The 11,855-nt window shown below is 43.3% G+C and overlaps 1 protein-coding gene across 4 annotated transcripts in view; it reads right to left on the bottom strand.

Annotated features, from left to right (window-relative positions):
* Positions 1-2,348: 2,348 nt before the first annotated feature.
* Positions 2,349-11,855, bottom strand: part of LOC118237067 (calsenilin-like) — a 42,066-nt gene continuing 32,559 nt past the window's right edge. For 2 of the 4 annotated variants that reach the window (XM_035435475.1, XM_035435478.1), the window contains 8 exons: positions 7,222-7,224; positions 6,792-6,916; positions 5,534-5,603; positions 5,186-5,256; positions 4,807-4,914; positions 4,525-4,629; positions 4,256-4,318; positions 2,349-3,640 (listed from right to left, as the gene is read on the bottom strand). In XM_035435475.1, the coding sequence (XP_035291366.1) occupies positions 3,593-3,640; positions 4,256-4,318; positions 4,525-4,629; positions 4,807-4,914; positions 5,186-5,256; positions 5,534-5,603; positions 6,792-6,916; positions 7,222-7,224 (593 nt within the window). In that variant the 3' untranslated portion in view covers positions 2,349-3,592. Of the gene's footprint in view, positions 3,641-4,255; positions 4,319-4,524; positions 4,630-4,806; positions 4,915-5,185; positions 5,257-5,533; positions 5,604-6,791; positions 6,917-7,221; positions 7,225-7,828; positions 8,735-11,855 lie in introns of those variants that run through there. The other 2 variants (XM_035435477.1, XM_035435476.1) reach the window with 2 other exon arrangements.

The raw sequence follows: 11,855 nt of genomic DNA, 5'->3' as shown, positions 1-11,855 counted from the left end.
TTGAGTGGCACCTATTGGTGAAAAATAAAACTGCGTGTTCTTAAGAGCATTTAGGACAGTTCACATCAAATGTGTTGGCAAGGTTTAGTGTGAGCAGCCTTTGAAGTGCATGAAATTTCTAAATGAGCTAAATGTTTGACTGTTTATAAATTGAGTAAAGAAAAAGATTTACTCTCTAAGCAAGTTATCCCCCAAGTTATGCCTTCTTAAAATAATCACCATCTACCAATCCCACAATGATGCTCTCTCAAGGGGTTTTTCAGAAATTATTCTTGGAGTCTAGCTTTTTCAGAATGGGAGTTACATTTCTCTAGTCACTGAACCGAAAAGCCCTGGCTATCTAATGAGACTCGGCGTGATTTTGAATTTCATAAGCATGCATGTAACACGACTACTTAAACATTGTGTAACATTAATACTTACACATTATATAAAGCATATCAAATGTACATTTCTGCTTACAGAAAGTTATTTTCAGTGTAATGTAATGTAAACTGTAAGACAGTAGAGCGGAAATGAAGCACAGAACTAGGAACTTACTCTGCTTACTATGGAAAAATGGTAAAGGAAAAATAGGGGAATTAAATGTATTTTAATATATGTGCTTATATTTTTTGTGTATTTATTACACATATTTTTACATCATAAATTTATATGCATTCAAATATATTGTGCAAATATTTAACTGTTCAGAATTGGCCGCTTTTGCATATTTATGGCATTTATATATATTTAAAACATGTATGTATGTGCTTGTATATAATATATATATTTAAAGGTACACTATGCAAAAATTTTTGTCTTACTGCGGTCCTGTGTTTACAATCAAAGAAGTCTTCTCCTCCTCCATCTTCAACCCTGCTGACTCTTTACAGAGTGCCACACCTGTAGAGAGTTGTAAATGAAGCTAAAGGTAAGGTCAGCCTTGACATCACCAAAAGACCCAGGGTAAGAGGAAGTCAATGACACGATGATGCTAGCTGATATGGCGATGTGATTGCTGGCTGAACATAGAAATCCCAGAACAAACAATCCTTAGATCTCACAGAGGACATCAAGTCATTGACATGTGAAGTCCAGATTAAGCAAACAGAGTGCCACACCCAAAAATGTCCAGAAGACATTATTGAATAACAAATACAGGTAAAGGTGCACAAATTCGGCAAAAATGTGCAAATACAGAGATTACCTATGCATCCTAGATAAGCCTTAGTATGGTTATTTTACAATATTTTCACTGAAAAATCCTGCATAGTATGCCTTTGAATACATGTTCATTTATGGATTTCATAAATGTATTACACAATTTATTTGAATACATTTCGAATTTCCCATCATATATTAAAACATATTACTCTTCCATATGGGTAGTCTTAGTGCCTGTGCTACCTGCAGAAGTTAACAGTGACAGACTTGGTTAACAGTCACCGAATGTGTGTTACATGTTTCAGATAATCAGGAGTAGCTTTACATGAGTTTCATCGCTGAGAATAAATCCTACGAAAGTGTCCACGGAGTGCAGTGAATGGTGATGGTGTGCTGGATGTTTATAATACTGGAGGTGGCTAGGTAGTGTTTTGAGAGCTCTATTGATGTCAGCTGTTAGCGCTGCCCCATCCTGGATCATTGGATAACCACATGGCTAGCAACAGGGCGGCTGATCTGTCGTAGCTCTGCTGGAGTGGGGATGTAGGTCAGTAGGAACAAGGATCTCAGTGGGGTCATACAGCCATGGGAGCTCCCTGAGCCTCTTGGCGCACCTGAACGAGGTTACGTTCACCTGTGAGTCCACTGGAACGGGACCGCACAGCACTGGCACACTCCCTCAGCCAAGTGGAATAACATGTCGCCTTAAATCAGCGAACGCTATTGTCCTGCAACCTGATACCTCCCTAGCCCAAAATAGCTCGGGCTAGCAGTACGCTAAACAGAAAACTGGGAAAACGCAGAGGATGAGGAAAGTGCTTGAAGCCAATGCTGTAATGATCTTCTGACGTGTTGCTGTGGAAGGGGCAGTTTACATCTCCTGCCCTGGAACTGTAGGAATCAGAAGAAAGATGCCTTTTGAGCTGAGCACTGGTGTCTGTCTATTAATAGCGTCTCTGTGTAGCGACGGCACGTGGGCGACGGCATGGCAGACAGGCTTCAGGGCCGCGGGATTAGGGTGATCACAGAGCACACACATACCTTCTGGCTCAGGGGTTTACCTAAAGCTAAGAGCTGGCCAACTCCAGATTACTACCTAATCCAGCTAATCCAGCCCACCACCCCCAGCAATAAACCCAGCGCTAGGTGAAGGCACGCCAAGAGGGTTTTAATGAATGAATGATGTCATCAAAGCCTGGGGATCTTTTGTATACCCATTTATTGGCGGGCGTGTGCATTTGAATGTTTTGAAACCATAACAGCTCTTCAGGACAATCTGCAGTTTCCACATGCTACAGACACAGAGGACCAGCATCATGACAGCTCTACTGTCATTTAAGTACATTAAGTATAGATGCATGGTTTCAAGGACGATGATGATATCAGAATAGGACATAGCCTTTAGGAAGAACTAGGACATTAATTAAATTGAAAACTCTTCAAACCATAAGCAACCATTATATAATACACAACTCCAGGGTGTTTGCTGCATAACTATATTAAGCAGATCATGCTTATTTTTACAGCCATTCTGTAACCCATCAATGTTGTCTTACCAAAGGAATGAAACAATAGCCTATCAACTGGGATGCAAAATCCAATGTCCAAAGGCTCACATTTACTCTGTTTCATACCACAACGTGTGCGGTCGATGTCTTCTCATCTTCTCAGGGTCAAACATCAAGGTTTTTCACATCTCAGTCCCAACAAACCACAAATTACAAAAAAAACATGCAAAAGTTATTTCAGTTTCTTCAAAAGTCATTCAATCTCTTTTTTTTTTTTTGTTCTGTTTTTGGTGTGTGCTTTTTCGACAACTGACTGAATCACCACCGGCATGCCACAAAAAGTTTCTTGCATTCACGCTCTCCAAGAAGCACTAATCTTCAGAAATAATTACTCCAGTCTGTTTTGTTCCTTAATGGGGACAGGAAATTAGGATGCTGTGGTTAGGCTGTAGGCCTCGTGGACTGTTGCTGAAAACAAAACAAAAAAAAACAAAACAAAACAGCCAGTATACTTCCTTCTTATCCCATTTCATTCTCTATGGATCCAACTTAAGAAAAAATATCTTTGTTTTCTATTGTCCTGTATGTCCACCAGAGGGCAGGAGACAGGGAGGTGTGTAACGGTTAATTGAATCACAATGTTCGTTGTTCCACTTGTAGCTTTGAGGCAAAGGTTTTGGTTTCCATTCCTATGTACAGTAAGAAGTGGGTCAAAGTGCAGCGCTCTTTTCCTCCTGAGCAACGGAAGGTCACATGTACAGGTACCTCTCCTAAAGACTACATATATAAAAAAGTCTATTGTCCTTTGTGTTTCCTCCATTTCCCTTTAAGGAAGTATTAGAGAAGGGTGCGTGTTTTCGTGCTGGAAGATGGGGGGAGATTATTGTCTTGGGTTTGGGGCGGAGGGTGGCATCGTCTGGTTTGGGTTTCTGTTTGCTCTAGATAACATTTTCAAAGAGTTGCATGGAGCTCATGATGTTCTCATCCTAAACGTGCAGACAGACAGAAAGGGGAGAGATTCAGAGTTAGAGGTCAGCTTTTTCATGATGATAAAAGTAAGGCACACATGTGTGTGGAACATGCCATCGTGCTCTCCTTGATGCGAAGCATGTACATATCTGTGTCACACTATATTGTGTAAGACCAAGAAATGGATTAGTTCAGGCTGTCGTGCTAGATCACACAATTTCTGAATTGTGTTGCAGTGTTTGGATGTTCCTAATTGTGTTTCCGTGTAAGTGAGTTGATGTATTGTGTTCTACTGTATACGTGTTTCTGTGTTGTATTACAGGGTATGTGTGTTAGAGGGGATGTGTGCCACTGCTGAGTAACAGTGTACTGTGTGTGTGTGTTAAAGAGTGTGTCTCACAGTGAGTGAGTCTGTGTGTGTGCGTATGTGCACTTGTGTGTGCGTGTGTGTGTGCGCGCACGTGAGCGCATGTGTGTGTGTGTTTGTGTATGTGTGTGAGAACACATGTGTGTATGTTTGTGTGTGTGTGTGTGTGAGCGCGCGTGCGAGCGCGTGTGTGTGTCCTTGTGTTGCATTACAGCTGCACCTCCCCGTTTCACACTGTGTGTTTACACGCGTGTCAGAGCCACACCTTCTGACAGGTCTCAATAAACTCATCGATGGTCACCACTCCATCCCGGTTCCGATCCATTTTCTGCAGGGAGACAGGGAACAGTTAAACCCAGCTTCCCATTTTAGGGTTAATTAGAGGTTGTTCAAGAGTTCTGAAAATACATCCCATTTCAAGACGAGAAACTGCTGAAATAATGCCAGCTGCGTATTTAATAATGACGATGGAAATTTGGTCATTTATTTAGTTGAAGTGTAAATGAGCTGAAGGAGCGTGTTGGGGGCGGGTACCTGGAAGAACTTCTCCACGTGTTCGAAGGGGGCGTCGTCCCGCACGCAGGGGTAAGTGTACCTGCCCATCATGTCATAGATGGACTTCATGATCGCCAGCATCTCCTGTGATAGAATGCACACGCAGCTCACTTCAGCACAGTCAGTTAGCAAAACCACAGTCCACCAACTCCACACATCACAGGCTGCTCACGAACACACACACACACGCACACGCTCATGCACACACACACACACACACACACACACACCATATGCGCAGGCCACATGCACACGCCTTACCTCTTTAGTGATGTACCCATCCTTGTTGATGTCATAGAGGTTGAAAGCCCAGTTCAGTTTCTCTGTCACCGAGCCCCTCAGCAGCACAGACAGGCCAATCACAAAGTCCTGCCAAGGACCACCGCAACCAAAAAAAACCAAAGTCAGAGCCGACGCATGGCCAAAGACACTGTGCAGGGACAAGCACATCTCAAAATGGACTGCCACTATCTGCCCGAGGCAGCTGCAGGTACAGTGTGCTCCAATACCATGAGTACGCAGCTCAGTGTGCGGACTGGCAGTGCAGTGATGGCCTGCACATGTGAATGAGCATTCTCGTCTTCCAGTGAGATACATGTGGCATGTATAAAATGGAAGGATACCCGACTGTCCGTCTTACCTCAAAGCGAATGGAGCCATTTCGGTCCATGTCAAACGCATTAAACAGGAAGTGAGCATAAGTAGTGGCATCTGAGAGAGAGAGAGAGAGAAGGAGAAGGGGGAGAGAAAAAACTTACTATTTCACTATATCTCCTGTTAGATATAACAGAGTGATATATTTAAATTGTTAATGGTATGGTGCCTACTACGCCAAGCATGTGTAATGATTACGAATGGCATGTGTTTCCTCTGGTTCCCTTATTGGGAACTGTGAGGTGCTGTCAAAACCTTGACTCAAATCTCAGCTTAACTGTCAGAAAACAGGACTGCAAAGTGCAGAGCAGTGACTTCGAGAAGATCATCTCACCTCCTTGGGGAAAGAACTGAGAATAGATGGTCTTGAATGTTTCTTCATCCACCAGTCCACTGGGACACTCCTAAGGGGGGTGGGGGTGGGGGGGGGGGGGGGGGGGGGGGGCGGATGCGGGGTGGGATAGGAGGAGAGGAAGTAAAAATTAGTGTGCGGTCTGCTTAATGGAACAGTGTTAGGAGGGAGAGTACAGTTCAAGGGAAGTATCTCTGTCACTCCACAAGCAGGCTATTCACAACTATATGGAAAAATAAACATTACAGGTTACAAAGTTGAATGGAAGTGATAAGCAAGTGTGTGTGATGCGTATGCGTTTCGTTCGTGTGCACAAGGAACTGCTTGGTTAATGTTTCCTATATTAGACGTCGTCTCCACAGGGCTTTAAAATCCACATGACTGCCACATGTTAGCTTCCTGCTCCTTCCTGCCCCACTGTAAATGCATTACTGGGGTCAGGGGCGAGTGGGAACTGGCACAGAACAAAACTGCAGTTACATGACGAGCTTGGGGCTACACTGACAACGTGGGTTGTATGAAATATGCTGAATGAACTTTAGTGTTGATTAAGAATTTACAGTCATTCAACTGCACCTCCATGAAGATTTTGATGCTGTTCCATTACTTATTTAACTATGTATGCATATTGTTATGTTATCTCTACTGCTTTTTTGCTGTTATGTTATTTTATTTTTGTATGTTATTTTATTGTACAGCACATTGGTCAACCTTGGTTGTTTTAAATGTGCTTTATAAATAAACTTGATTTGATTTGATTTGATTTATAACTGAGAACATGCAAAACTTACACTTTCACTGACAAAATAAGCATTTAGGATATTCTGTCCCAAAACCAGAATCTAGAAATATACATATTGTTGCTACACTCAGATGCACAGACACATACAAGCTCACATATACAAATACACATGCGTGTACACGTGAGTATGAATTCACACATGGAAAAGTGTGCGCGACCTTGTACTGGACACATACCGTACATACACACAGGGGCATGGAAAGGGGGGGGGGGTGGATTAGGATGATTCCATGGGCCCTAACTGACAGGGGCCATCCAAGAATATTCAAACATAGCATTTTCTGGGGTGGTTGGGCTCAATGTGAGTTCTTTTTATGGGGCCCAAGACCCCTGGTGGCACCTGTGGACATACCTGAGAGAGGGAGAGACTGAGAGAGAGAGAGAGAGAGAGGGAGAGGGTGAGGGTGAGGGTGAGGAGGGTCTATGTTGAGGTCTTACATTCTTGAATCCCCTGTAGAGAGACTGCAGCTCCTTCCTGGTGAACTTGGTCTGGGCCTGTAGCTGCTCCAGGCCCTCAGGCTGGTGCCGAACTGTGGAGAGCTCCAGGTCACTGTCACTGCTGTCTGTGTGTGAGAGAGAGGGAGAGAGAGGGGGAGAGAGGGAGGGGTGGAGGAGAGGGTGAGTGAGTGGGAAGGGATGGGGGGAGGGACGGGGAGAGGGACAACAAAATCAAGGGTAAGGTGCGGGGTTTCAAGGAGGGGGAGGAGGAGGAGGAAAGTGATTGAGAAAAAACTGGCGAAAAGAGAGAAAGGAAGAACGGTAGAGGAAAACTCAGAAAGAAAAGTAGGAAAGAAAGAAAAAGACAAGGCAGGCAGGAGAGCAAAGTAATGGAGAAGAGAAAGTTCAGGGATATGCCATGCCTACTTACCATCTGTAGGACACACACACACACACACACACACAAGGAAGGATAGGTACAGGAGGAAAGAAAGAGATAGAAAGAGTGACAGAATAAACAGAGAAAAATATTTGTTATATTCAAAACACCACAGTTTCAAGTGCATCACTGGACCACAGATACAGAAATGAGTAAAATGTTAAGACAGGCAATAAGAGACGAGACAGAGTTTACATTTAGTGCCAGTGCGGTACAATCTGGTTTATGCAGTTCTATGTCATGTGACCGCGCACGCAGTAATAACACAGTTAACAGGCTTACTATGTGCTCAAAATTTGTGTACTTTTACGCATAGTGAGCTCCATGTAGAATTAATCATGGAATATTTACCCGAGTGACTGCAAATGCCATTTAATACATTGGAACATGATTGGAAAAAAAAGGGCTACAAAAAGGTAAGACTCACAGAAGCAGAGAACATGAATTTTGAACATACTAATCTTCCCATTTCACCTTTCTCTCTCCCCCCTCTTCCTCTCTCTTTCCCCCTTCTCCTTCTCCTTCTCTCTCCTATCTCTCTCTCTCCCCCTCTCCCTCTCTCTCTCTCTCTTCCTCTCTCTCACTCTCTCTCTCTCACCTGTCTCGGTGATATCGATGAGCCCCAGCAGGTGCATCAGTTTGAGGAACATGAAAACGAGGCAGACAATCCCCACCGTCTGCAAACCCTCCGTTTCCCACCTGACACTCATCCTCAGTGCTTCCGCTCTTCCTCTCCGTCGTTCAGCCTTTACCTTCTCTCTCTCCCAGGTCTTCCCTGCTCTCCCTCCGTGTAATAACCGTCCGATTTTTCTGCCGGAATCCTCTTATACTAACGGCGCATCCAGCTCACGCTAAGTTCTTCCGCTTCTGCCACCTAGTTTTTGTCACCGCCAGACTTTCCTGAATTGATAAAGACGAGCTAACGCTAACATATGGGTCTACTCTAATTTCATAACGGTGACTGGAACATACTCACAGCTGGTGATGTAAAGTAGAAAAAATAACCATTTAAATTCTGCAAAATAAGGATGTTTGGCAAATCTGTGATGTTAACTGTTGAAAGCCCTTTTAAAAGTTTCGTAGTAAATCCAGGTAAAAACATATATCCCCAAAGCAAACAGAAAAAGAGCTAAGTCTTTTAGCTCTGAGAGGGACAAATTCTAATGAATCCTTTCCATCACCAGTTCTTGCTCGATACTTTCAATACACTCTTCAAAATAAAAACAAGAAATTTAATCCAGTCGATGATCAAACTGCATAATTAAAATACAATTTTTCTAAAACTCTTCCAGTTGTTCTTCCTCATGTTATCTCCATTTTCTTCTACTGACTTAATTTCTCCAGATCCCCTCTTCTCATCTGTCATTCTTTCCATCTCTTTTTACCTCTCTCTCTCTCTTTAACCTTTTACTCTTTCCTACTTTTCTGAAATTGCTCAGGGATTTTAACTCCCTCCCTCTGGCCCCTATTGTTCAAACATGTCTAGGAGAGAGAGAGAGAGAGAGAAAAAAAATGATCCTGATCCTGGCCTAATTATTTTCAACACATTATAATAGATTGCAGAACCTTCACAACAAAATGCAGGTCAAGATCCAAAAAAAAACTAATTTTTACATGAAGAAGAAAATATTTTGTATTAATATGGTAATCAAAGGACAGACAAATACAACACTGTGGTATTGTATGCTGTCAATGAAGGATACATGATATGGTAAAATTATATTGGTATGTAGCAAATAAACTGTAGGGAAGTGCACAGTAGTAAAACAGTTTCTGATTATCACAGTGTTATTTGATGCCGATCTGAAAGCTTAAAAAAATGTCCCAATTCCCATTTCCCCCGCCTTCTGTACCAGTTACTTTATAATTGTTCACCCCCCCTCCCCCTCCCCCTCCCCCCTCTTGAGTTCATTAACACGACAATCATTAGAGGCTTTATTCCTGTCATCATCAAAAAAAGGACCTGCGCTGCCGCTCTCCAGAGACCTGTGATACTTGGCCAAATCCCGGCTGATTCATCCATCTCTGTCCCCGTCTCTTTCAGTCGGTGACCGTCGAGCTGTTTAGCGCTAATGTACTGACTCCGCTTATTTTGTGGTTTCACCAGCATTGTGCCAACAAAGCTTATTTAGGCAAACTCTGTGAGGGGATGCGTAGAGACGAGAGGAAAAACAACGAGTACATTTCCTGTCGCTCTAAATTGAGTCTGCCCTTCATTTCCGTTAATTGCCGAAATCAGACTTGTAAAATGTGAGTGGTGGTCGCTTTGACGCTACTGCCCTCTAGAGGAGAAACAAGTAATGCCTTTGGTTTTATGTCCTCTAAGCCGACTGCAATGTTCTTGTGTGAAAGGTTTTTTTTTTTGAAAGAAAGAATTGGGAGGGGGGGATGTATGTGCTGCAGAGGGAAGAGGAGGTATATGCTTGTTTAGGGTGGGGAGGGGGTGGGTCTGGGGGAGGGAAAAGTGAGTTCCCCGCTCTTTCATGTTTAAGTGAACTAAATCCGGCCTTATTGATCGCCCTCAGACGCGCGCTCCCCCCCCCCCCCCCCACCCCCCCCCCCCAAACCATTAGGCCCCACTAGCTCTGATTACATTGACGCAGCATACATTCGTTTTATTTAGCTTCCCAATCTCCAAAAATAAACACAGTCCCCCAACATGGAAAATATTTAGAAATAGCAGCCGCCATGCTCATTCGAAACATTTGACGCAGCCCTACATCACAACACATACACAGGATGGTCTCAATGATGATTATGCTTTCAAACGGTCAAATCCAGCCGCACTGCACTCTCAGACAAAACCTACGTGTCACACTTTTACTCACGTCACCGTCTATGCGTGATGCACTTGGCTTGGATGATACAAGGACATCACAGATATTCCAGTTTAAACATTTTATGCATTTCCTTCGTAAACCCTACAGGGGTTATGATGTTGAGATATTGATCATTTAGCAGGTTATATACAGTCTGAATTCAAGAAAAACTATTTTTTATTTTAATCACTTTTTAGAAGATCAGATACCAGGTAAGTCTATAAAACTAAACTGTCTTTTTCCAAGCAAGCTCCTAATTTCAGTCCAATTTCATTTGACATGGTTCTTTGCATCCAATTACCTTAATAAGCACCATACTTCAACCCGACATCTCCAAATCATCTTTTTGAGTCTCCAAATCAGCCTTTTTTTTGTCACCCTACAGCTTTCTGGCACATACTGTGGCTGGGATCTACTGTTGACTCATGTCCTGTGTAACACTGCCAACTCTGGTCAACTGAAACTAAGCAGAAAACACCCATCCATCAATGCATCCATCCATTAGAGCCTATCCCAGCATGCAGTGGGCGAGAGGCAGGAATTCACTCTGGACAGGTCGCCAATCCATCACAGGGCACCCACACCATTCACCTACAAGCAATTTAGACTCCGCAATTAGCCTAACTAGCATGCCGGTGGACTGTGGGACGAAACTGGAGTACCTGCAGGGAACCCATGCGGACACAGGGAGAACATGCAAACTCCACACAGAAAGGTCCCAGCATTCGAACCCAGGACCTTCTTGCTGTGAGGCGACAGTGCTATCCACCACTACCCCTAGCCGAAAAACAATAACAAATCATTTTAAAAAGATCATTAAAAATATTTGCTTATATAAGAAAAGTGTTGAGGCTTATGATTTCCTTGCATAAATGAAATTTTTTAATTATACACATGCACACACACACACACACACACACACAGGTGAGTGAGAACTACGATGCAGTAGACCGTGAATGACCTGTAGCTAGGGGCTAGGCTATGAATAATTAAAGTGCTAAAATACGTCAGTGACCTTGTGTCAGTGTGTCAGTGACCATGGATTAGGACTAATTAAACATAGCCTTCATTAGAAAGATCTTCTCCAGATCATCTACTGTGTTCATTAGTTGGTTGGGAGTAGACCTGTCTTTGCATGTGCATATGAATATAGAATCAGTCACACGAGACAAGAACACACAGAACGACTGTGGATATAGAATTCATAATGGCTTGGAGATTAAAAAGCAGAAATTTTGAAATCTAGAAAGATCTTTTTATCAGAAAAAAGGGAGAAGTTTAGAGGAAGACGGGAAAAAGGAAAGGATAAAGAATGAGGGGAGGGCTTGGAGAAAAAAACAATGGTTGCTGGTAAACTGATGCAGGGAGATGGAGTGATAGAGTGTGTTCAGCGACCAGAAAGGTTCAAAAAACAAGAGAGGAAGGAAAGGGGGGAGCACCTGGGGGGAGACAGAGGGATGACCAGTGCCCTTCAGCACTCTCTACGAGAGACTGCAGCTTCCATATTTAGCCAGCAGTAAAGAAAGACAGCTCAATACTGCATGTATAATTAATGGCAAGTAATGCTAGACTGGGGTGTAGGCGCTGACTCCCTCAATACATGAACTGGGGAAGATGGATTGGGAGAGAGAGAGAGAGAGAAAGAGAGAGAAAGAAAGAAATAGAGGGGGGGAGTGGAGAGGTGGGGCCACTGTTAGGCCAGGGGTTAGGAGGGACTGAGGAGATGCAGGGAGCGGGTGAGGGTGCAAACAAGCGTGGTAAAATCCGAGATTAACAATGGCCGCTCTAGACACAAGATCAACACTC

This window comes from Anguilla anguilla, chromosome 10, assembly GCF_013347855.1.
Source record: "Anguilla anguilla isolate fAngAng1 chromosome 10, fAngAng1.pri, whole genome shotgun sequence".
Lineage (NCBI taxonomy): Eukaryota > Metazoa > Chordata > Actinopteri > Anguilliformes > Anguillidae > Anguilla > Anguilla anguilla.
This window is presented reverse-complemented; position numbering and strand designations above follow the sequence as displayed.